Source organism: Monodelphis domestica, chromosome 2 (assembly GCF_027887165.1).
Source record: "Monodelphis domestica isolate mMonDom1 chromosome 2, mMonDom1.pri, whole genome shotgun sequence".
Lineage (NCBI taxonomy): Eukaryota > Metazoa > Chordata > Mammalia > Didelphimorphia > Didelphidae > Monodelphis > Monodelphis domestica.
Window position 1 is genome coordinate 231,927,166 of NC_077228.1, and position 25,381 is coordinate 231,952,546.

The 25,381-nt window shown below is 41.3% G+C and overlaps 1 protein-coding gene and 1 long non-coding RNA gene across 6 annotated transcripts in view; one reads left to right on the forward strand and one right to left on the reverse strand.

The window, feature by feature from the left end:
• The window catches only part of LOC103103767 (uncharacterized), a 59,905-nt gene extending 43,943 nt beyond the window's left edge, over positions 1–15,962 (reverse strand). For both annotated transcript variants that reach the window (XR_008916442.1, XR_462268.3), the window contains exons 1-2: positions 15,425–15,962; positions 3,404–3,511 (exon numbers count right to left, since the gene is read on the reverse strand). This is a non-coding gene — a long non-coding RNA (uncharacterized LOC103103767). The remainder of the gene's footprint in view (positions 1–3,403; positions 3,512–15,424) is intronic.
• Positions 15,087–19,353, forward strand: ACTG1 (actin gamma 1). 4 transcript variants are annotated; one of them, XM_056817342.1, is made up of 7 exons: positions 15,959–16,137; positions 16,603–16,669; positions 16,767–16,900; positions 17,005–17,244; positions 17,536–17,974; positions 18,098–18,279; positions 18,392–19,353. In XM_056817342.1, exons 3-7 carry the CDS (start codon positions 16,778–16,780, stop codon positions 18,533–18,535), a joined length of 1,128 nt encoding a protein of 375 aa, XP_056673320.1. In that variant the 5' UTR covers positions 15,959–16,137; positions 16,603–16,669; positions 16,767–16,777; the 3' UTR covers positions 18,536–19,353. The 4 variants fall into 4 exon arrangements, with proteins under 4 accessions (XP_001370868.3, XP_056673321.1, XP_056673320.1 ...); XM_001370831.5 differs by lacking the exons at positions 15,959–16,137; positions 16,603–16,669 and adding an exon at positions 15,087–15,320; XM_056817343.1 differs by lacking the exon at positions 16,603–16,669 and having other exon boundaries at positions 15,898–16,137.
• Positions 19,354–25,381: the final 6,028 nt, after the last annotated feature.

Here is a 25,381-nt window from a genome sequence, read left to right on the forward strand (position 1 = left end):
GAACTAGAGCTTTTAATAATTGAGCAAAGAACTTTATGAGGATGATTAAAGTCACTGTGGGCTTGCTCTGTTTTTTAGAGGACATAGACATAATCTGAGTCCTGAAGGAAGATAAATCTCTGAGTGTGGGGTGGGGTGGAGAGTGAAGACTAATGAAAGGACTGAAGTACATGATGACGACATCTTTTACTACATGTAAAGGAAAACAACTTTGAAAGACTGTAGAACTCTGATGGAGTGACCACTTATAGGTCCAGAATCTCGATGATGAAATCCATTACCTATTTCTTGGCAGAGAAATGACAAACTACAAGTGCATAAGGAGACATGCATTTTCAGACAAGTGGTAAACTGTTTTTCATGACTAATTAATGTTACAAAGGAGAGTTTTTTATTTGGCGGGAAAGTGGAGTGAGTTAATGGGTAGGATAGAAATTCCTACCAAAAATAACCTCAGTAAGACATTTTTAAAATTAAGTTTATTTATTTAATTCAGAATAATTTTCCATGGTTGCATGATTTATATTCTTTCCCTCCCCTTCTCCCTCCCCCCTCCCATAGACAATGAGCAACTCCACTGGGTTTTACATGTGTCATTGATCAAAACCTGTTTCTGTATTATTATTTGCACTAGAGTGATTGTTTAGAGCAATGTCACTTTTTTTAATGCACAGGGGAAAAAAAAAACAAAAAGAAGTTCTGAAGAGGACACAAAAAGTAACCCAAAGTTACTTCTATGTTAAATTTAATATACACTTAAAAAGACCACTGTGTAAGAGAAGTTGACAGGATCATATGAAGTCTTTCTTACTAGTCTTTGTAGATAAAAATATTTGTTAATAATTATCAGGGCTGGGGGGCAGTTGGGTGGCTCAGTGGATTGAGAGCCAGGCCTAGAGACAGAAGTCCTAGGTTCAAATCTGGCCTCAAACACTTCCTAGCTGTGTTACCCTGGGCAAGTCACTTGACCCCCATTGTCTAGCCCTTACCACTCTTCTGCCTTGGAACCAAGGGTTTAAAAAAATATTATTATTATTAAGTCTATAATAAAAAAATAAAAGTAATTTTCAAATACTCATTAAAAAGAGAAGAGGTTGGAAATGTAATGGGGGTAATAAAAGAAGTCCCCCTCCTCTATTTGGGCTAGCAGTTCCCCAAATTATGCATGGAGCTGAGTGAGCTCCCCTGGTCACTTCTGATTTGCTCTGTGCTTTGGCTCAGTCCTGAAGGACTTTCTCTTTGAGATGACCTTTACTGATTCCTTGGTCCTCCTGATGGACCAGTCATTAGACTTTAAAAGGAAAAACTGTTCTCTTCAGCTCTCTTTCTTTCTGTTTGAGGGTATTGAGGCTATTTGGAACCTTTCCCTTTGAACTTCTCAAGGTGGACAGTGGAAAGGGTCCTCTAACCTCCCACCTTCCTCAATCCTGACAACTACAGCAGCTGCTTCTTTGTGATAGCAAAAGCACATGCTATGTAGTTCTAAGTGGGGCTGAATTTAGATCTGAAAGTTCCTAAAGTCTCTTCTGCTCGTGTTTCCTTCCCTGAATGCAAGTGACCAAGCAGTAATCCTAAAAGATAGACTCTAAGCCTAGTGGTTACTTCCAGATTTCCTAGGCCCTCATTTGCTGCTGGTTCTGTCTGAAGCTACGACTTCTTAGAGGAAAAAATGAACCCCAACAAAATGAATCATGCATACTGGGCTGGCCAGAAGATATGGGTCTTGAGTGAGTCATCAGACGGCAGATCTGGGATGAGAAATGCCTGTCTATGTTTATTTACATCATGCTTTGTGTATTTGTCAGTGTACATTCATGAGCCTTTTGTGTTTAACCATTTCTTTTGTCACAGAGGAAATAAATATCGGTCCTAGACCTGATGTACTTTGAATATTGATTACCTTTCTAGATCCCATTAATTCCCCTTTTTTGGGGTGGGGGGAGGAGTTTGACCTGAGCAAAACCTAAGCTTAGTTTAAGAAATTGTTCCTTAAGTTCAACTCATCAATTAGGAATAGCTGAACAAAATGTAAGATATGAATATAATGAAATACTATCGTGCCTTAGGAAATGATAAAAGGTACAATTTCAAAGAAAGCTGGGAAGATTTGTATATTTGTATGAAATAATCTACTGTGTAGTAAGCAGAATCAATAGAACAATGTATACAATAAAAGACTTAAGGACCTTTTTCTTTCTTTTTTTTCCTTCCTTTTTTTACCTTCCTTCTTGGAATCCATACTGTGTATGGGTTCCAAGGCAGAAGAGTGGTATGGCCTAGGCAATGGGGGTCAAGTGACTTGCCCAGGGTCACACAGCTGGGAAGTGACTGAGGCCAGATTTGAACCCTGGATCTCCTGTCTCTAGGTCTGACTCTTAATCCACCGAGCCACCCAACTTGCCCCAAGGACCTTTTTCTTAAAGGAGTTTATTGGGCCAGAGTCAAGGAGAAAAAGGTATTTCTCTTGAGAGGTCAGGTTCAACCAGGACTGAATGGGGTATGGATGAATGAGAACCCTAAGAGAAAGGGAGTGTCCCAAACCCCTAGGCCAGTAGTATTTCTTGAGTTTCTATTGAGTGTAGGGCATAATACAAGGTTCTGAAGAATACAAAAAGAAAAAGTGGTCCTGACTTCTAGGGGTGCAAAAGAAAAAGAAAAATGGTAAAAATATAATACTTTCTCCCCCAACCTCTTTTCTTACTTCCTTATTTCTATTGATGCTTCCACTATTTTACCAGTCACTCAAGCTGTTAACTCCAGAGTTAGCCATCTTTAATTCTATTAACTCCTTCCTACCATCCAATCACTCTCTATAGTTACATAGCTTCTTTTTGCCCAAGGTGTCCATGATCTCTCCCTTTCCAATTCATTTGATAATCCTCCCAGAGCAATCTACATAAGGCAGAGAGGTCTGAGTATTAAAAACTTCCAGAGGCTCTGCATTACTTAGTGAACAAAATCTGAACTCTTTATTCTTGGGTTTTGAGCTAAGACTGATTCGGGCTGGTGTGATGATTTGATCTTAGGAGTGGAAGAGAATGAAACACTCATAGATCCTATAACTTTCAACAAAACATTTACACAACAATAGTATGGAAAAGATTTTCATGAAAGATTACAGTGTTGATTCAGTTGGTACAGCTCTCATCACCTCTACATTTACCACAATCATGTACCTGGTCAGAAAGATAGGTTGATTCACATAGCAATAGGTAATCTGACAAGCCTGCTTTTCAGTCAGGAGGCTAGTTCAAGGCTTAGTCCCCTGAGTCACTTAGTTCTCAAGATTTAAGTAGTTTCATTATCTTTTTAAGGAAAGACTAACCTACATGGCAGAGATCTTAGAATCTTGTTAGGTAATATGTGGTGAATTTCGTGATGTCCATTAGGACATAATACTCACAAAAAATGTTTGCCGAGCAAGAATCAACACAATCTTATGAAGGAATGTTCCAAATCTTGATAATAAAAGAAATGCAAATCAAAAGAAACCTGAGGTCAACCAGCATATCTGCAATAAAGACAAAAGATGAGAATAGTCAATGTTGGGAGAATTGTTGGAAAGACATGCAAGCTAATACATTGTTGGTGGAGCTGTAAATTGGTACAATCTTTTGGAAATAAATAAGTAAAATAAGTGAAGAAAATGTTTATACTCTTTGACCCAGAAATTCCACTGCTAGGCATATATATATATAATGGAAGTCATTCCCTCCACTACCACCCCACTCCAAAATGTTCTATAGGCACCAAAATATTGATAACAGCATTTTTGGAGGTAGCAAAGAACTGGAAATGAAATGAATGTCCATCAGTTGGTAAATGGATAAACAAATTGGGGTATATTCATGTAATAGAACATTATTCTGTTGTAAGAAACAATAGATATGATAAATATAAAGAAAAGGTGTTTTGTTTTTTAAATCTTTATTTTCTGTCTTAGAATCTTATGGATTCCAAAGCTGAACAATGGTAAGGGCTAGGCAATGGGGTTTAAGTGACTTGCCTATGGGCATATAGCTAGGATGTGTCTGAGGTCAAATTTAAACCCAGGACCTCCAGTTTCCAGGTCTGACTCTCCATCTACTGAACCACCTAACTGGCCCCCAAGAAAGTTTAATATGAACCTGATGCAAAGTGAAACAAGTAGAGTCAGAAAAACAATATGTAAAATGAATTGGAAAGAACAATCACAAAACAACTGAATATTGCAAAATTATAAGAAACAAGATTTTCCCTAAAGAAACAAGATTTCCCTAATAAAAATATTAGACCTCCTCCTCATTCCTTTGCAGAAGTTAGGGTCCATAGGTATGGGACATTTCATACAATGTCAAATTTTTCAAATGTGTTGAAAAATTTTGCTTATTTCCCCCCCCTCTTTTTCCTTTTTCTTTTTTCTCCCATTTTTCCTTTTAAAAAACTTTGTTATAAGAGGAAGGAGGGAGAGGTACATATAAGGGGAAATCTAAGTGATATAATAATAAAAGTTGTCCAAAACACATTTTTTAAAAAAGTAGTTACACTTCTTTGATTCTTTAGAAGTTCCTCAATTATACTTATAGAATTATAGGGTCAGCCACACCCCTGGTGACCTTTAAAAAACAAGCTTGTCAGTGTTGGAAACAGCTGAGAAAGGAGGAACTCTACAGTCAAATGGGTCTTCTCTGGTAGTTGAGAAAAGAAACTGATGGTAGAATAACTCAGCTCTTGAAAAGGAACCAATCTGCTTTTTCCCTTAAATGGATTCTGGAATCCAGCTTAGGGGAATTCTCTCTCTTCCTCTCTCCTCTCCTCTCTCCCCAACCCTTATCAATAATGGTTTCTTGCAATGAAGCAAATCAGCATCCTGAGTCCAGCAAAATGAAAGCCAGGGAGCTGTGCAGAGTAGCAGATCCAGAGTTGGCTGCAAAGCAAACTGCCTAACAGACTCTCCACTCAGAAGTGTAAGGAGAGCATGAGAACTAAAGAGATAGCAGAGCACTGAAGTGCCAGATATGAATTGACTTGGTCATGTATATCCCCCATGTATGGGAATATATCCTACTTATGAACTGTATGTGTGTGCCTATTCTTCCCACTGATTCTGTGTGTGTTTCTGGGACAGTGTGCCTCAAGTTTCTGGAAGGGATGTTTTATAGCTACTATTCTTATGATGTCATTTCAGAATGGCTTATGAATGCTTTGGACTCATTGTGTCAAGTGGCTTTCTACTAAAAGTAAACATATTCAGTGTTGAAGGAGTTAGGAGAAAATAGGCATACTGGTACATTGTTGGTAGAGCTATGAATCAGTACAACCATTTTGAAAAGCAATTTGGAATTATGCAAAGAAGTGGCTAAAAGATTCCCTTTGAACCAGAGATCCATTACTTCTACCCCAACAAGGTCATTGATGAGAAAAAATGCTCCAAATATATAAAGTATTTATAGAAACACTTTTTGTGATAGCAAAGAATTAGAAATATAGTAGATACCTGTTGATTAGGAGATGGCTAAAAATTGTAGTACACAAATATAACAAATTACTACTGTTGTAAGAAATTATGAATGTGATGAATGTAGAAAAGCATAGAAAGATCTATATGAGCTGATGAAGAGTGAAGTAAGCAGTCAAGAAATCAATACACACAATACAACCACATGTGTACAAAAATCAAAAGTGAATGTTTCAAAATCATAAAAAACAAGTATGGTTTGAGAGAAAAGACATGAAAAGACATCCTTACTCCACTGCTTTGCAAAAGTGGGAGGCCCACAAATGTTATACATTACACATATTTTTTAAGTTTTTTCAACATATAGATCAGTTATGCTGATTTTTTCCTTTTTTGTCTTTAAAAAATACAATTTGCTATATGGAATATCTATCTGGGAGGAGAAGTGGGAGGGGAAGGAATACTAGGGAATATACAGAAGATGTGAAAAATGAGGCATAAATTAAAACTTATATTTTTAGAAAAGAAAGTAAACACATTAGTGGAAGCTCCTTAGCTATGGACCTACAGAGTACCTTGAATCTGAAATGGTTGGCCTTTGAGTGATCCAAATTAAAAGTTAGAGGGTGGTACCTTAGGGGGGTCCTACATGTGTAATCCTATCTTTGTATCCCCAACTCCTTGTACTTAAAATTTACCTTAGGAATAGTATCACAGATTTGGAAGAGATCTTAGAGGTCATTAGCACCTTGATTTTGCAGATAAAGAAACCGAGACAGAGAAATTAAGTAGCTTATCCAGGTGTCAAACGTAATAAAATAGCCTTCTGCCTCCCATTCCCTTCCTCCTCCCTGCCTGGGTTGAGAGAAAAGGATTTATTCCTCAGTTCCCATTCACAAGGCAATACTCCACAGTCTATTACCTGATTTTATTTTATCTTATATACTTTTCAGTTGTTTCATGGATATAATTCTTGTCTCCTCTACTAGAATGTTAATTCAAGGTCAGGAAACTTGTATTATACTCTTTCATTCCCACAGGATTGTGGCTACCCAATTAATATTTGTTGTCTCTGTGTTAGATTTATATCCATATATTATCTCCTACAAGCCCTTAAGGATAGTAATAATAATAATGGCTGACATTTATTAAGACTTCAAGGTGTGCAAATTCATCGTACATACATTATCTTACTTGATCTTCTCAACAACCTTCTTTAGTGGATGATTTTAAGTCCAACAATGCTACATGGCAGTCCCAAAAGTTAATGTAACCTTAAGTCAGGTAGTGTCCAAAAGGAAGGAGGAGGTTACTTCTCAGCCTATTCCAGCTAAGATTAAGTGCAGAAGGAGAAAGGGAGTAGTTCTGCTATATCTGGGATGATCAGATCCCATCTAGAGTCCTGTGTTTAATTCTAGGTGCTACCTATTTGCTCAGCCTATAGTCAACAAATATTTTAGATGCCAGGAGAAAGTCCCTGTTTTCAAGGAGATCGTAGTCTAATGGAAGAGATAACATGTAAACATTTAAGTACTATCAGTCTATAGACAGGATAAATTGGATATAATCAACAGGAAAAAACTTCTAAAAACTGGAATAAAAATAAGATAGTATTTATATATGGCTTCAAGGTTTACAAAACACTATTACATATTATTATTCTCGCATTTCAGTCGTGTCTTCACGATACTATTTGGGATTTTTTTTTTTTACAGACATTGGAGTGGTTTGTCATTTCTTTCTCTAGTTCATTTTGTAGATGAGAAAACAGATAAACAGGGTTAAATGACTTGCCGGAGTCATAGAGCTAACCAGTGTTAGAGACCAGATTTGACCTCAGGAAACTGTTTTCCTGACTTCAGGCCCAAGACTCTAACCACTGCACCCCTTAGCTGCCCACTGTTTCACTATTACATATATTATATCTCATTGGATCCTCACAACAAACCTCTGATGTAAGTGCTATTATTCCCATTTTACAGAGGAGGAGACAGAGATAAAGTGACTTGCCTAGGATCAGAGAACTAGTAAGAGGTCACACTTGAACTCAGCTCTTCCTGAACTGCACTACTACCCACCAAGACTGATCAGGCTAAGGAAAGAACTGGGAACCATACTATAAAAGGAACAGCTGAGGAACCAGGGCTGTTTAGCCTGGAGGAGAGAAGACTTAGGGGTGACAGCTGTTAGAGAATTTTAAGAGATGTCATTATAGTAGAGGGACTGGGCTGGTCCTTCTGTAGCCCTGAGAGTAGATCTAGAAGCAGTGAGTGGAAGTTGCAGGAGTAGGTTTCCTTTCCTTGTAAGGAAACACGTTTAGAACTTTGGAATGTGGAATGAGCTGCTTCATGAGGTCAAGGGTTCTCCCACTCCCACTCCCATTGATGGTCTTCAATCATCCGCTGGATATGCATATGGCAGAGAGGATTCTGGCTCAGGAACAGGCTGGAATGATGATTTCTGAGGTTCCCTTCAAATTCTGACTTATTATGATTACAACTATATGTACATACAAATATATATACTTAACACCAATATATATTTATGTGTAAATAATAAATAAATACTTATGATTCTGTGAAATAAGAAAACAGGGCAAGGGAGAACATTAGTCCTCTGAGCTTCCCTGCTATTGGCTCAGGAATAGGGGCCACCTCACCCACCCAAAAGCATTTAGGACCAGAAAATGGGATATAGAGAACAGTTTGATTTGGCTCCAATTTGGAGTGTTTGAAAAGGGATAGCTGAAGCAGCAGATTGGATACAGATTGTGGAGGGCTTTGAATTCCAGTCAGGCAATGAAGACCTACAGGTTTTCTGAATAGTGACATGAGCATAGTAAAACATTAGGAAAATGGAGGGGTAGCAGTGTGGAGGATAATGATAATATTCCCTAGTTCTTTAAGAACTATGTTATCTCATTTGATTCTTATAGCCACCCTTTGAGGTAGGTGCTCCAATTTTCTAGATGAAGATACTATGAGAGGGTTATGTGACTTGACCAGGATCATATTGCTAAGTATTTATCTGAGATGGTATTTGAACTGGAGTCCTCAATGGCTAGTAAAATACTTCTGGGGCCCACCAAAGACTTGTAGAGGGTGGCTGCAGTGGGAGCAAGATCATGGGGACAGGCGTGACCAAGCTTGGCAGCAGCCTAAGGAAGAGAGAGGAGAGATAGGGATGACTCCGGTGCTAGGAAGATGTTGGGAGAAGGGCGGGTTTAGAGACATGGCCAAGGTGAACGTCCTTTCAGCCCGGTAGGCCAATCCAATTCTGGCTGCGGGATCAATTTCCTTTACTAAGGAAAATATGACAGGGAAGTAAACTCATTATTTAAGAGTTTTAGCGGAAACAGAATGATCTAGATCCAGGTTTCCCTTCCTGATTTCCCCCCGGATTCAATCCCAGTCCCTAGGCACAGTAGCTGGTTCAAGGCTGCCCGGTCATTAGAATCCTCAGAGGTCAATTCATCCACAAACCTACTAAGGGCCTAGAAGGAGAATAACAACCCAAATCGAACGAGGACGGGTCCGGATGCATTTATATGTGAATGGGGAGATGGCTGGCGCTTCGGAGGGTATCCCCGTGAGATAAAAGGTAGCCCAGGGTGGGGAGCACAAGGCCTTTTGCCTCAGATGCTGGGTGCTTTAGGAGGTCCGGACCCCAAGGGAGGAGGGAAGGAGCTCGGGGGCCGGAGATGGAGGGGTGTGCCCATTCGGGTAGACGCGACGGGAAAGGGAGTAAGTGTGGCGATGCTACCGAGGTGGGATGGGAAGAATTTTAACGACAAACACAGGAGCTTAGAGTGTGCAGGGTCCGCGGCGGCCCGGCAGTCCCTACCTCCGGGCCTCGGAGCTCTAGGTGCGGAGTGAAAGTCCAGCCCCGGCGCCACCCCCGTGGGAGTGTTTGCCGGTGGGAGGTAGGGGTGCGTGTGTGGTTTCGTGGCATCGGGCGGGGCTCCAGGGCTGAAGCCCGAAATCACCAAATATAGACATGCAACCGGCCGCCCCAGCTCGGCTCTTTCCCTACTACACCTGCACCGGCTGGCCCCACCTCAAGGTTTCGACATCCACCTTCCTGCCCCACTCCCAGTCAGGCCACCCATCTGAATGACACATTCCCTAGGGTGATTTGCTACTGGCTGCCTGAGAGGAAATAGCTGCTCCTACTCCTCCGACTCAGAGCTGCCCGAGTCTGACAAGGGTTTGGGGGAAGGAGAAGAGAAAGGAAGAAAGCACCCATTTTGGGCTGGTCCTTGCCGAGGCTTCAGAATCTTTTCCCCTCTACACATGCACACCCCTGCCATGTTTTTGTCTTCTGATGCAATGATTTTTAAAAACACATAGTGATTCAAAGGAAGCCAATTATATTGAAATAATTATCAGTATATATATTTTAAGTTTACAGGCCTCAGGTTAAGAACTTCTGGCTTTAGACGATCTCTAATTAAATTCTGCTCACAAGAGGTAGCCCGGTGACTCAGCTGAAAGAGCCAAGCCTAGAAATGAGAGGTCCTGGGTTCAAAATTGACCTCAGTTCCTAGCTATCTGAAGTTACTTAACTCTGATTGCCCAGCCCTTACCGATCTTGTTTCTGCCAGGAATCAATTGAATCTAAAATGGAAGGTAAGGGTTTAAAAAAAATTTTTTTTTGTTCAACAGATATTTTATCCCTAAGGTCTTTTCTACTTTTAATGCTCAGAGAGGGACCAAAGGTCAGGGGCTAGACAACCTTGAGGAGCCAGAATAAAGGTCTGGGAGATTGGAGCCAGTGACAGATCTGTGTCCAAGACTAGCTGGGTAGCAGGAAGAGAGAGAAAAGTGAAAGGCCCTTATGCCACTTCAGGGTTGATTGGCTCTTTCATTTATGGGACACATATGAATTTCATGTGCTGTAGCTATTATCTGGCTGAACAAGACTTGGTGGACTCTTGTCAGATTTCACAGTCCCCTTGAGTTCCTTTCAAATTATTGACAGTCTCACTATATCACACTTGGGTAATAATGTCCAAAAGCCTACCTTTACCCTTTATTTTCAATCTAAGTACTGGTGGGGAGTAACCAAAATGGAGATTAAAAATAGGTGCCTCAATTTGAATTGAAGCTTTAGGTTTAGGAGGGAAGGTGGTAAAGATTTCTAGGACCTCAGACAATCTGAGAAGCCAGGTGTGTTCAACAACCTGCTCCACAGCCTGCTTTTGTACCCAAAGGAATTTAGAAGTTGGAGCCTCTGGGGGAAATTAAGGTGCAGATAGGCCCCAGGGCTAGAGAGTAGAGACTGGAATGCAGAAGCCCAGGCCAAGGATGCCCTGGGAAAGAGAACTGCAAAAAAAAAAAATTGGGGTGAGAAAATACATTGAAAAGTAAATGGAATCTTTCCACACCGAGAGTATGTAAGATTAGCTCCATGGGAACAAGAAAAAAAATCAGTTTCCCTTTGGAAATTTTTTCATCTTCACACACAACATTGAGATGTTAAAAGGGCCTCAAGGTCATTTCTTAGGCACTGAGAAGAAAAATTTTAGATCTCCCTCTAGGCTTCCAGGGAAGCAGGTCAGGGCTTCAGTATTTGAAGATGAGATGTTTATTATTCTGTTGTATAAGGCAAGGTAAGGGAAGAGGATTGGACTAACATTAAAAAACAAAACCAATCCTGAAAATAGAGGCTCCCAGTTCTTAATCTGCATAGTGCATACCTTTTCCACCACCATCAAGCAGATCCTCCCAGGATTTTCCATTAGATTCTATAGTGGGGTTCTTGGTAAATAAATGGGAGGCCAGCTGTACTCCATGTCTCAGCTAGTAGATCCTTAGGCAATAAAAGCAGGATTGGGTTTTAACTGACTACGTTCTAGACAGAGAATTGTGTGACCTTGGAAAAGTGAAGTCATTCTCATCATGCCTCATTTTCCTCATTTCAATAGGGTTCGTAACACTCTTCTGTCATGTGGTAAAATATTAGATAAGTGTAAAATAGATTCCATTTATTAACTTATTAGGTAAACAAATAATAGTGTACCCCTATAGTATAAAGTTTCATCACAAAGCTTTTTGGGCCCAAGACTTAAAGACAGAACCCATATGTATAAAGATGATAGGGGTAATGGCAATTGGACAGGAGAAAATGAGAATATCCATTCTTATCCTTTCCTGACACTTTCTGATTATTATTATTTCTGATTATTGTTGGAACAAACTGTTAGAATTAGAAGGAATCATAGAAATCATCTAATCCAACTCTTTAATTTTGATAAGAAAACTCTAAACTAGGTAAATTAAATGACTTGTCCAAATCACATAGCTGGTAATGGAACTTAGAACATTAGAACCCTGGCTTCCTTCAAGCTTCAGATAAAATCCCACTTTCTACAAGAAACCTGTCCCTCTCTCTTGGTACCTTCTCTCTGGGATTAATTCTAATTTATCATATATATGTCTTTATAGTTTTTTCATATTGTCTCCCCTATTAGATTTTGAACTACTAAAGGGCAGGGCAGGACAGTTTTTGCCTTTACATTTTCAGTGCTGAGCAGTGTCTCTACCATATAGTAGGTGTTTAATAAATGCTAATTGACTTGACTTGATTCTAACTCTCTCAATCAAGTATTCTTTCCATTAGGTGGTTCTCTGATTTTTAATCTCCTTACATTTCAAGTGACCAAAAGGTTTAAAAACCAAGGAAACAAATCATGCAAATGTTTTCCTCTCAAATCTTGGCCTCTGTGGATGTCTACATAAAACTGTGCTTTTTGTTTGGGGGATTGACAAGTCTTTGCAAAAATAGGTCCATTTGGAAAGGAAAATCATAACTTTGTACTCAAGTGGTTAATATAAAACATGTATATAGTTATATAAAATATATGCCATAATAACCTAAGCATAGTGGCCTTTCCTACTTTTTTTCAGAAATGAATAGTTTTGTTGAGTATGCCACCATCTTCCCAATTAGTCAGGTTTAATATTCCTCCCATCTCAGTCAAATCATTTAAGTCTGTTTGAGTCTATTTCAACCACAGTTCTCTTATCTGTTCTCTCTTTACATTCACAGGGCCACCACCCTTATTCAGGGCCTCCTCATCTCCTCATCTAGATTAACTGGTCTCCCTGCTTCCAGTCTCTCCCCTCCCCAATCCATCACCCACACAAAATAATCTTCCTGAAGTTTGACATAGTCATTCACTGGCTCAAGAATCTTCAGGGGCTCCCTATTTGCCTCTAGGATGAAATACAAACTCCTCAGCTTGGTTTGTAAAAGCCTTTGTATCCCTAGAATCTAGCTAGTGCACCACACAATAGATTCTTGATAAATGCTTGTGGAATGGAACTGAGGAGGCCCAAGTCTGGGAGTCTAGCATGGTTTGGATTCCTTGGTTAAGGAGACTTGATGAAATGGCATTGATAAATCGGACTTCCAGACAGGGACCAGCAGGCATACTGAGGAAAAGGTAGAACTAGGTCTGGACATCCATTAAGGAGCTCATTCCTTCCGTGCTGAGTCTCCAGGCACAGTTTTGGAGACAGATTGCTGACTCCAGGGCTTCCTGGCAAATCATACACGGAGAACAACCATAAAGAACCTTCACAGCCCATGTCCTCCCTGGGACAAAGTTGGGGGATGGGAAGAAAAAAACAGTTAAGAATAGATCAGGTTAAGTGAGGAAGGGGGAGTCCTTCCACCAGAACTGTTAGAGAACAAAGACAACAATGGAATGTCATTTTTTTCCCCTTTGCCCCAAGGTGACTTCCTAACATCATACATAGAGGAAGCAGGGGAGCAGACTGACTAGAGAACTATCTCATCCAGAGAGTACGTCTGGGATTCAGCTTTTTAGGCTGGGAATCAGGACTTCTGGGTCAGATTCCTGGCTCTATGCAGCCTGAGAAAGTACCTTTCCCTGCCTCAATTTCCCCAGCTGGCCACAGGGTTAAAAATTACACATTAGCTCATTTCTTTCCCTGGAGGCATAAAGAAGATGAAGAATTTAAAGAACTTAAAGAGATTTTCAGATTAAAGAGGTTCTATTATTTGGGTGCTGTGAGTTCTTTAGAGAAAAATAAGGCAACCTCAGTCCACTCTTCCCCATCTGGCCAGATGGGCAGGAGGAAGGGAGATTATGTTCCCAAAGTCAGGATGATGAGCCCATATTCTGTGACAATCTGCCTTCCTGTCTAGAGGGACTGGCTACTTCTGGGTGTCTCTCAGTACCTTATCTGTGAAGGAAGTGGGTTTATTGAACTCTGAGTGCTGGGAGAGCACAAATTGCAAGGACTATGTGAGTGGAGATTTGACTACTGCAGTAGAACAGATGGGAGGGGACCCTCCCTCTTCTCCCCACAGAGGTGAAAATATGAGCTCTAGCAATGAAGTGTAGATGAGAACATGTTCTTCCTTCCCACTCCAATGTGCATCCGCAGCCGCTCTCTCCAGACACTGGATGGATTATATCTGTGAAAATCTTCCCAGGATGTGGAGATGATTAATACCCAGTAAATGCAGATTTTTTTCTTTTTTCTTCCTTCCTTTTTTTGAGGTGAAAGACATTCAGAGCTGCCACCTTCCTTAGTTTTTGGGATAGAGGAGTGATTGTTCTCCATCGGTTTCAGTGGAGCTGAGCTCAGTAAGGGGAAATACTGCCCTTTCCATTGTTTGGGAAAGAGGGAATGTGATGATTTCTTAAAGTCCTCCCTACCCCTTCAGATCTGAAACTGGACTCTTAGAAACTGCTCCCCCAAAATGGAAAGGCAAGGTCAATTCCAAGGTGGGGGAGGTGTTCATTAAAAGAGGGATGGCCTCCCCCAGCCCCAATTCAGTTGTTGGTAACCCCGGAAATGCCCTCTAGGCTTCTTCAATTTAGAGATGAACCAAATAACAAAGGAGAGGATTGCTCAGAGCCCCTGGAAAAACCCTGTTTGCCTGGGGCTTTCTGCAGGACCCAGAAGGAGGGACGCCTCCCCACCCCTACTACTCTCTGGCTATCAGAGCTAGGATTCTAAGGAGTGGGTGCCCTCGTAGGTCAGGCTTTTTACCGGCAGTCTGGATACCCTCCCCCATAGAAGGCCAGTGTGAGCCCCTTCTGGGGAGAAGAGGATGGGGTGGGGATTGAGGGTTAGCAAAACACAAAGGGAAACAAGCTCCTTTATGCCTAAGGCCCCACTGGGCAGTCAGATCCCATAATTTCCAGGAGCCATGGCTCTAAAATTTGAGGTCCCCTCACGGTCCTTGAGGGGGTACTCCTAATTCTTCTTTCCTTTCCTCTCTCCACTTACTGCAGATCTTGGGGGATGAAGCACTCACTGTCATCTCCTAAGAAGGGTCTAAAGAAGGGCGTCCTAAACGGATTTTACCCCTCTCCGACTCCCCATTTATTTGTTATTAGGGTTCCCTCGCTGCAAAATGGAGGGGGTGGTGGGGGTAGGGTTCAATTTCGGGCCTTTTGCCGGTTCCGGCTGAGATTCAGGCCGTAGCTTCCACCCCCACCCCTCCCCATTTGCTGTATGCAGGAGGAGAAGGGGGTGGGGGTGGGAGCCGGGTGGAGGTAGGGGGAAGGGAAGAGAAAAAAAAGGAGGGGGGGAGTAGGTAGGTGGGGAGCGAGGGGGCGGGGTCTGGCGGCGGCGGCCCCACGTGCCCCGACTGGGGAGCCCAATGGACGCTCGTGTTTCGGAAAGATCTCCATATATGGCCATGTTCTAGGGCTGCGCGCGCCGCCGCTGCGCGCTCGTGCCTCGCTCGCCCTTTAAATACCGGCGGGGGAGGTCGAGCTCGGTCTCACTCAGTGGTAGCCGGCAGCACTTGTAGGCTTCTTTGGACGTTTCCCCAATTTTTGCCCCCCTCCCTTCCCCCCGGCTCTAATTTCTCAGACTAAGACGGTTCGCAACCTCAGGTAAGCAGCTCGGGGGCTACTCAATGCGGAGAAGTAGGAAGAGAAAGGATCAGGGTCAGGACTAGGACTGAAAAAAGAACAAGAGCTGGGCGGGCGGGCTCTACCTTGCAATGTATCCCGGTCTTCTTGTTCTTTTCTCCCCTTCTTCCCAGCCTTATTCTCCTTGGGTAATGGCGAGGAGGGGTAGGGCTGCTTTCCTTGAATTTTCCTTTCTTTTCCCATTCTCATTTCCTTCCCTCCCTCAGTCTCTGCTTGTGCGGACCGACTGGGCCCGATCTCGGGGTTCGTTAATTGAGGCGAGAAGCGCGCGCCTCGGAGGTTAACTCTCCCCTCCCCCTCCTGCCTTTTTTTTTTCGGGTCGCGTGCGCCCTCCTAGTTTGGTGAGGTGGGGGGGCGCGAGGTGGAGTCTGTTATCTGGGACAAGGGTGCGATATTCACCCTCCTCTCTCGGACTCAACCCGCGGCCAGTGGAGCAGGTGGGCGTGGTTAAGAAGGACGAGGCCTTAACGGGGATTGGACGGGGAGGGGGGGTTGCTGCGAGCATAGAGGAAAAGGAAATTTCAAACGGCCTCGGAAGGTGGGGTGGGGGGGAGAAGAAGGGGACAGGGTTCCGGCGGAAGTGAGCGCGCGTCCGTTGGGGAGTGGTGGGGGGGTGGGGCAGAGAGGTGGCGGCTGCGCGCGGGGCCCCGTGGGGGTCGGATCCATGACGTGGGTGACCCTCGAGCCAGCCCGTTGCCGCGCTGCCAGCTGGCGGGGGCGCGTGCATTGTGCATTCTACTGGGTGGGGACCGAAGAGGCGAAGCTGTTGTATTGTGCGGTAGGGGCGCCAGACTCCCCGGTCCTCCCCCCACCCCCTCCTCCTTTTCCCCGAAGTGAAACAAAGCGATACCCACCCGTGGGGGGGAGGTATTTAGCCCTGATCCCTCGGAATTTTGTAGCGAGGGATGTACTTAGAGGCATGACTCGAGGCTGACTAATGGGATGGTTTCCCTTCCCAGCCACTCCCACCCACCCAAAAGACCCCTGTTACCATTATGGGTTTTCTGCGCATTGGGCGGAGTCCAAGGCGGGCATCTGGCTGCTGAGATGTGCGGAGCATAGGTGATGCTGGTGATGAGCTCACTAGGAGAGGAGGGGCTGCAATGCAGCAGCGCAGGATAGAGCACAGACTCCCAAGTTAGAAAGGAGAGTGGTGCTTACTGTATCCTAGTTATTTTAAATCACTCTTCAAGAACTGGGTATGGAGCGGCGCATCTATTAAGTCCTCACCTTGCTTTTCTAGGCATGCTTGTATGCCTGGAATTAGGGAGGAGACAAGTGAAGCCGCTCGGAGTCGATAGTTAATTAAGGTGATTAGGCTTTAAAAGCAAATGGCTATTATGACTATTATTACTAGTAATGGTAAGATTATTGCATTTTATTAATTTTTTCTTTTACCTTAAACAGATTGAATAAAAATGGAAGAAGAAATTGCTGCTCTTGTCATTGACAATGGCTCTGGCATGTGCAAAGCTGGCTTTGCTGGGGATGATGCTCCTCGGGCTGTGTTCCCCTCCATTGTTGGACGCCCAAGACACCAGGTTAGCTTAAAAAGTATCTTTTACTTTACTGAAAAGCCAATGTTGAAGTTGTGAAGATCTTGGTGATTTCTAATTGTCTTCCTTTTTTTTTTCCTTTTAAACAGGGTGTCATGGTGGGAATGGGGCAGAAGGACAGTTATGTTGGTGATGAAGCCCAGAGCAAGAGAGGTATCCTGACTCTGAAATATCCGATTGAACATGGCATTGTTACTAACTGGGATGACATGGAGAAAATCTGGCATCATACCTTCTACAATGAGCTTCGTGTAGCCCCTGAGGAACACCCTGTTCTACTTACAGAAGCTCCCTTAAACCCCAAGGCCAACAGAGAGAAGATGACACAGGTATTTTCAGTCCATTCATTTGAAGTATCAACACCATCTGTTATATAAACCCTTTTTTGTTAATTCTAAAACCCAAGTTTTTCTTTCAATATTTCCAGGGTTCTGTACCTCTCCTGGCATTTCTTCCCTGAAGTCTCAAGGTTTCTTCTTTGTGTTTCTGCCTGCATTCTTGCTTTTCTTTTTTTTTCCACACATCTAATTTGTTGCATGTTGGCATGTGGTGTGTGTGTGAAGCATGGATTAATTGGTGTTCTTGAACTTGACTAAATAAGACTGTTTCTTTCTTTACAGATCATGTTTGAGACCTTCAACACTCCAGCCATGTATGTTGCTATTCAGGCTGTGTTGTCTCTGTATGCCTCTGGTCGTACCACTGGTATTGTTATGGACTCTGGTGATGGTGTCACCCACACTGTGCCCATCTATGAGGGTTATGCCCTTCCCCATGCCATCCTTCGTCTAGATTTGGCTGGTCGTGACCTGACAGACTACCTCATGAAGATACTGACAGAAAGAGGATATAGCTTCACTACCACAGCTGAAAGGGAAATTGTTCGGGACATCAAGGAGAAGCTGTGCTATGTTGCCCTGGACTTCGAGCAGGAGATGGCCACTGCTGCTTCATCCTCTTCCCTGGAGAAGAGCTATGAGCTTCCTGATGGCCAGGTGATCACCATTGGCAATGAGAGGTTCAGGTGTCCAGAGGCCCTCTTCCAGCCATCCTTCCTGGGTAAGTATTTTGGGGAAACAAGGTTAAATAGGTGAATCACTCCCTTTTATTTGATTTATTATAAAAATTATGAGCTTTTGTTTTATAAATCTAGATGGAGTAAACATTTTTTTTATCCCTTAGGAATGGAATCCTGTGGCATTCATGAGACCACTTTCAATTCTATCATGAAGTGTGATGTTGATATCCGAAAGGATCTATATGCCAACACAGTATTGTCTGGTGGTACTACCATGTACCCTGGAATTGCTGACAGAATGCAGAAAGAAATCACAGCCCTGGCACCTAGCACAATGAAAATTAAGGTAAATATATGCATTGTCCCCAATATTGTCTTTACCTTTAATGGACTACTTTTATTTCTGAAGGCAATTATATGAAATTGCTCAAAATATTTTATTTTTTTCCCCTTTTCAGATCATTGCTCCCCCTGAACGTAAGTATTCCGTCTGGATTGGTGGCTCTATTCTGGCTTCTCTCTCCACCTTCCAGCAGATGTGGATCAGCAAGCAGGAGTATGATGAATCTGGCCCATCCATTGTCCATCGCAAATGCTTCTAAATGGACTGCTAGCAGATGCGTAGCATTTGCTGCATGAGTATTCACAAAGTAAAAATTTGCCCTGGCAAATATACACCTCATGTTAGCCTCATGAAACTGGAATAAGCCTTCTTTGAAAAGAAACTTGTCCTTGGGGATGTTTGTATCTGATATTAGACAAATATCGGCACTTTTTAGATTGTTGAACCGTTACTGATTTGACCTCGTATTCAAGTTAACAGTTGTTCCCTTGGTGTACATTTTAGCATACCTTGTACATATCTTTGATCTAAACCCTGATACAGGTCACTTCATTTTGACAGGTAAGGCTGAGTTAACTTCTATAGAGAATCAACCTGATAACATGGCAATATAGTATCTGGCTGGTTGACACTCAACAGCTGTACAGTTTAGTTCTATAAAGCATCAGATCTGTACAGGGTATCTAAAGGTCAGATTTCCAGCATCTAAAAGAGCTGACTTGCAGAATTTCTCTCCTAAGGCTGGCAAGAGTTTATTAAATGTATGTTACATCTTGCCATCATCCTAGCAGGAATACATAATGAATCCTTAGGAATTGTTTTTTTTTTCCTTAACCCACTGTTTTCCCCCTAAGTCATGGGGCTAAGTTACTCAACCTTGAGTTGCAAAAAAGTTGCATTTACAACCTCTGTAAATTTGTGCATCTAGTTAATTTATGTAAGATTTTTGTACGTTGCCTTAATGTTCTCACATGACAGTAGAATACCAAAATTTGTAAGTCATCCTAAGAGTTGAGAATTGTAATGCCCAACACGTCATTGTGTAAGGAAAAATAAAAGTGCTGCAAGTAAACTGAACACAGGTGTCTGAATTTTTGTTAAATATTTTTAAATCGATGGTTATGGTTTAAATGCTCAACTGAGTCTCATAACAGAATTTGAAAGTTTGGTGAACTACCACTTGAAATGTGTGAAAGTAGGTAAATTTAACTTGGGCTGCTCCAATATGTATACATAGCTACATTAAATAAGAATGGAATAAGACATGCCTTAGTATATAAACCCTACAAAAAGCATGTTAGACTTGAGGTAGTAATAGAGCAAAATGCCTGTGAATCTCCAGGGTTTTTCTCCTTTTCACTACTGAGTTCTTTTTAATACATATCCTGGTACTAAATCAGTTCAAACTAAAGTTTGTTTTGTAGCTCTTACTAACAAAAGTGCTTTTTTTGCACATTGAGGGTTTTCCATCCACTGGAACTCTGGTCTTTATTAATGGTATTAGTGAATTTCAGAGGATGTAGTTTAATAGCAAAATTTTTTGAGTAGCATGAAATTTATATAATAACTGAGGGAGGGTTAAAAATTCATGGTGGACCATGGTAAAATTGTAAACAACCAAAAGATCTTGCTATTGAAATGTGAAAATTCATCTTTGGTTTTTGGCAATTACATTTCTACAAATACTAAAGTGCAGTCAGTTTGGGTCATATTTGGTAATTGATGGGTGTAAGGAGAAATTGGAGAGAATGGAAATTGTTTTAAATCTAACTGAAGTAGAGGTATAGGTTAGAAGAGGAAATTGGGGTTAGACTTTTAAAAATTGTTTTATTAGTGCCTTTTTACATTACCAGTTCTGTATATTCCCTTCTCCCCTTTGCCCAGGGATTTTTCTTGGGAAGTAAAGAGTTACTACTCTTCATTAGTGGAACAGTGCTGCTTTGTAATCTGGGCATCAAAGGGCAGTGTACTGCAAGCATTCCAAGGTGCTCAGCCAATTGAGGGGATCCTGTTAGAATACTGGGCATCAATAGAACAAATGGGTGGATTCCAAGTTGGGGTGAATAACTTATGCTAGGTCAGCAAAGTCTGAATTCCAACTTGGGTTGAAAAAAGGTCAACAAAATTTTATTAAATAATAAACATGGGACATAACAGCAAAGGAAAGTAATGAATGCTGGAGGGGATGTGAACTGATCCAACCATTCTGGAGGGCAATTTGGAACTATGCCCAAAGGGCGACAAAAGAATATCTACCCTTTGACCCAGCCATATCACTGCTGGGTCTGTACCCCAAAGAGATAATGGACACAAAGACTTGTACAAAAATATTCATAGCTGCGCTCTTTGTGGTGGCCCAAAACTGGAAAACGAGGGGATGCCCATCAATTGGGGAATGGCTGAACAAACTGTGGTATATGTTGGTGATGGAATACTATTGTGCTAAAAGGAATAATAAAGTGGAGAAGTTCCATGGAGGGGAACAACCTCCAGGAAGTGATGCAGAGCGAGAGGAGCAGAACCAGGAGAACATTGTACACAGAGACTAATACACTGTGGTATAATCGAACGTAATGGACTTCTCCATTAGTGGTGGTGTAATGTCCCTGAACAACTTGCAGGGATCCAGGAGAAAAAAACACCATTCATAAGCAAAGGATAAACTATGGGAGTGGAAACACCGAGAAAAAGCAACTGCCTGAATACAGAGGTTGAGGGGACATGACAGAGGATAGACTCTAAATGAACACTCTAATGCAAATACTATCAACAAAGCAATGGGTTCAAATCAAGAAAACATCTAATGCCCAGTGGACTTACGCGTCGGCTATGGGGGGTGGGGGGAGGAAAAGAAAATGATCTATGTCTTTAACGAATAATGCTTGGAAATGACCAAATAAAATATATTTAAAAAAAATAATAATAAACATGGGAGCTGGAAACCAAAATACTAGGATTTGGTTGGTGCTTTTTAAGATAAGATGCATAACAAGGTTTCAGAACAGAAAAAAATGTTTTGGTCCTTGTACCTCTCAAGACAAACACGTCCAACTCGGTTCCTATTGCAAAAATTTTTGTTGGCAGCCTCTAAACACAGTGGTCTTTACTGCTCAATTTCTTTTCCAGGATAAATGTATTACAGTATTATAATCGTTTTCTTAACATAACTAGAATGTATTCATGTTAATCATTGCACCAAAAAGGATAGAATTCCACTCCAGGAAACAGATGAAATGAAAGGTAATAGGCTTAGAATATGGCCAAGTTAGGTTTTGTGAAGTTGTCTTGGTTGTGTAAATATAATGTCAAGTGGTGTTGCATTTGTGTTCAGGCAGAGCACTTTGCTCTAAGGAATAAATAGTATAAAGTGATTGGCTTTGGTAAAGAGGGGTGGGAATATTTGCTAGAGGAACCTGGAAAGAGAAAACATTTCAGGTTGGTACTGCAATGCAAGAAACTTTCAAAAAGGATACTGGCTCCCATCCCTGAAGAGCATGGATGGTGATCCTCAGAGGTGCCTTCTATTACGGATCTTCACTAAGTGGAAACAAGTCTTGAAAGAGAATGCAGTGGAAAGAGTGGATTAGAAGTTCAGGGACCTGGTTTCAGATCTCAGTTCTGAAATTATAATCCTAGTTTTAGAAATTCTGTTAGTAAATTACCCTTCAGCGAAAATTTCAAACAACTTAATGAGAGTTTTTTGATTTTTACTTCGCCAGAAGTCAGACATGGGAAAAATCACAATCACTAGAACACTACAAGTCCTTGCCCTCTAAGAAATTGTGTGACTGCACTGAAGGGAAAACAGTCATTTAGCATAGAGCTTTCATTTCTTTTTTAATTCTTAAAATACTTTATTTCCCCAATTACACCTAATAGTTTTCAACATAGGTTAGCTGAAATTATAAGGTCCAAATTGTCTTCATCCCTCAGCTTTCATTTATAAAGCACTTTATAGTTACAAAGCACTTTGCTGATGTTACCATCTTTGATTTCCACAATTTGTGAGCAATGACAGTATTTGAACTGCCTATTCACAGGGTGCTTGTTAGAGTATTTTATCAACCTTAAAACACTAATGGAATGTGTTGCTGTTGTCATCACCATGTGAGAAAATACCCAGGAGGTTAAGTTGCCCAAGGTCACTTAGCAAATATGATTCAACTGGTCTTAAATAAGACTTTAAAGAATAAAGCCAGGTCTCAAACTATAAATGGACAGTGAAGGATCCATCAAATCTCTTTGTGCTTGAGCAGTGGTCAGAGGTGAAACTGGATGCCATCAGGACATGAGCCCTAAACCTTATCATATAAACTCATAATCACAAAGACCCAGGAGTGTGCTGGTAGTGCTATTTAACCAGCTCTCCAAAAATGCAGTGGCATACTTTGTTTAATCTGCATTTGCTTTCTTAAGGCTAGATCACAATAAACAATAAGCCAAGCTCTAACTTTCTAACTTTCCTGATTTCTGCGTTATAAATGCTCACACTTGAACATTTAACAATTGCCGCCAGCACACTGCACAATACCTAGATTCAGATTATGTCTCCTACAAGAAAGGATTGAGACTAGAAATCTGAAGAATTACATTTGAGTCCTACCTCTATCACTTGATAGCAATAGCCTTAGGCAATGTCCTTCACATCTTTGAGTCCTAGTCTCCCCTTTTAAAATTGTTTAAAATTTTTATTATTTTTTTTGGTCAATTTCAAACATTATTTCTTGGTTATAAAAATCATTCTATTCCTCCCTCCCGTTCCATCACCTCTCCCGTAGCCGACGTGCAATTCCACCGGGTATTACCTGTGTCCTTGATCAGAACCCATTTCCATGTTGTTGGTGTTTGCATTAGGATGTTCATTAGGATATTCATTTAAGAGTCCATATCCCCTCGACCCATGTAATCAAGCAGTTGTTTTTCTTCTGTGTTTCTACTCCCACAGTTTTTCCTCTGAATGTGGATAGTGTTCTTTCTCATAGATCCCTCTGGGTTGTTCAGGAACACTAATGGAGAAGTCCATTACATTCAATTGTACCACAGTGTATCAAGTTTCGGTATACAATGTTCTCTTGGTTCTGCTCCTTTCACTCTGCATCACTTCCTGGAGGTTGTTCCAGTTCACATGGAATTCCTCCATTTTACTATTCCTTTGAACACAATAGTATTCCATCACCAACATATACCACAATTTGTTCAGCCATTCCCCAATTGAAGGGCATCCCCTTATTTTCCAATTTTTTTGCCACCACAAAGAGCGCAGCTATAAGAATTCTTGTACAGGTCTTTTTCCTTATTTCTGGGGTACAAATCCAGCAGTGCTTTGGCCGGTTCAAAGGGCAAACAGTCTTTTATCACCCTTTGGACATAGTTCCAAATTGCTCTCCAGAATGGTTGGATCAATTCACAACTCCACCAGCAATGTATTAATGTCTCAACTTTGCCACACCACCTCCAGCATTCATTACTTTCCATTGCTGTCATGTTAGCCAATCTGCTAGATGTGAGGTGATACCTCAGAGTTGTTTTTGATTTGCATTTAGAACACTTTTTCATGTGCTTATTAATAGTTTTGATTTCTTTGACTGAAAATTGCCTATTCATGTCCCTTGCCCATTTATCAATTGATGAATGGCTTGATTTTTTTTGTATAATTGATTTAGCTCTTTGTAAATTTGAGTAATTAGACTTCTGTCAGAGATTTTTATTATGAAGATTGTTTCCCAATTTATATCCCTTCTAATTTTGGTTACATTGGTTTTGTTGGTACAAAAAAATTTTAATTTGATGAATTCAAAATTATTTTACATTTTGTGACTCTTTCTAAGTCTTGCTTGGTTTTAAAATCTTTCCTTTCCCAATGGTCTGACATGTATACTATTCTGTGTTCACATAATTTACTTATAGTTTCCTTCTTTATGTTCAAGTGTAAATCTTGAAATTTCTCAGACTTTGTGAATGTTAAAAATTTCCACATTGAGGAATCCTCCATTGGAACAAATTCCCTACTGGAAACATTCCCCATTTTGATGTGAGAACTCGCCAGGATCAGAAATGGGAGGACCTCTACTCCACCCGTACTTAAGACTGCTTTAGGGGAGAAAACTCCTTGCTATGGGAGGACCTCTACTCCACCCATACTTAAGACTGCTTTAGGGGAGAAAACTCCTTGCTAAACAGTGAAAGTACTTGGATCCATGCTTATGATGAGGCAGGGAGTTCTTTGAGCCATGCCTGTTTTTTAGAATTGATACAATGGGATGCTAGGTACCTATAAAGGTCAGGCAGGTTTTCTCTTAATGAGATTAGTCGACTCAGCTGTGTTTTCTCTGGTTCAAACTTACTGAGGAGATTAGTCGACTTAGCAGGAATTCAGATGGGCAGTCCTTTGGAAAACGTCTACAGTGATTGGTAGATGTAAGGACTTAGGGGAGGTGACATAGGATTAAAACCCCTATATAAGAAAAAGCAGAATCTCTTGAAGTACAATCCTTTTGGAGAAAGCTCTTATGAGGATCGCTTGGGAAGAATCTCTTGAGAGAGGCTCTGGAGAAGGGAAGCTCTTGGAGGACAATCTCTAAGGAGGTCTCGCTGGAGTTCCTCTGAGGGGACTCTGTCCCTCTGGAGGCTCTGGAGAGAGGCCCTTTGAAACAGTCTCTGGCTGGATCTCTCTTTGAGGAGGACTCTGGCTGGAACTCTCTCTGGTGAAATCAGCTGAGATGGAGCTGGCCTGGTGTCCCTAGAATCCTTGCTTAGACAGACCATTGTGGTGAGTGATAAAAGACTAACTGACTGATCTCTCTCTTAAGACTCAGGTCTAGACCATGTTGGCTTAAGGCCCTTCATACTTATTTCCTTTTTCTCTCTCTCTCTTTCTTTGATTACTCATTGTATTATTAATTAAATTCTCTATAAAACCCAGTTGACTTGGGCATATTGAATAATTGGGAATATTTCCCTGGCGACCACCTTATATTTGATTTAAAAACCAAGACACTGTAGTGAAACATATTTTCTGCGGTCACAATTTACTCACCCTTTCTTATATCTAGCATAATTTGTATCTTCCACCATTTTAACTCACTACAGTTTACAACATCAACCA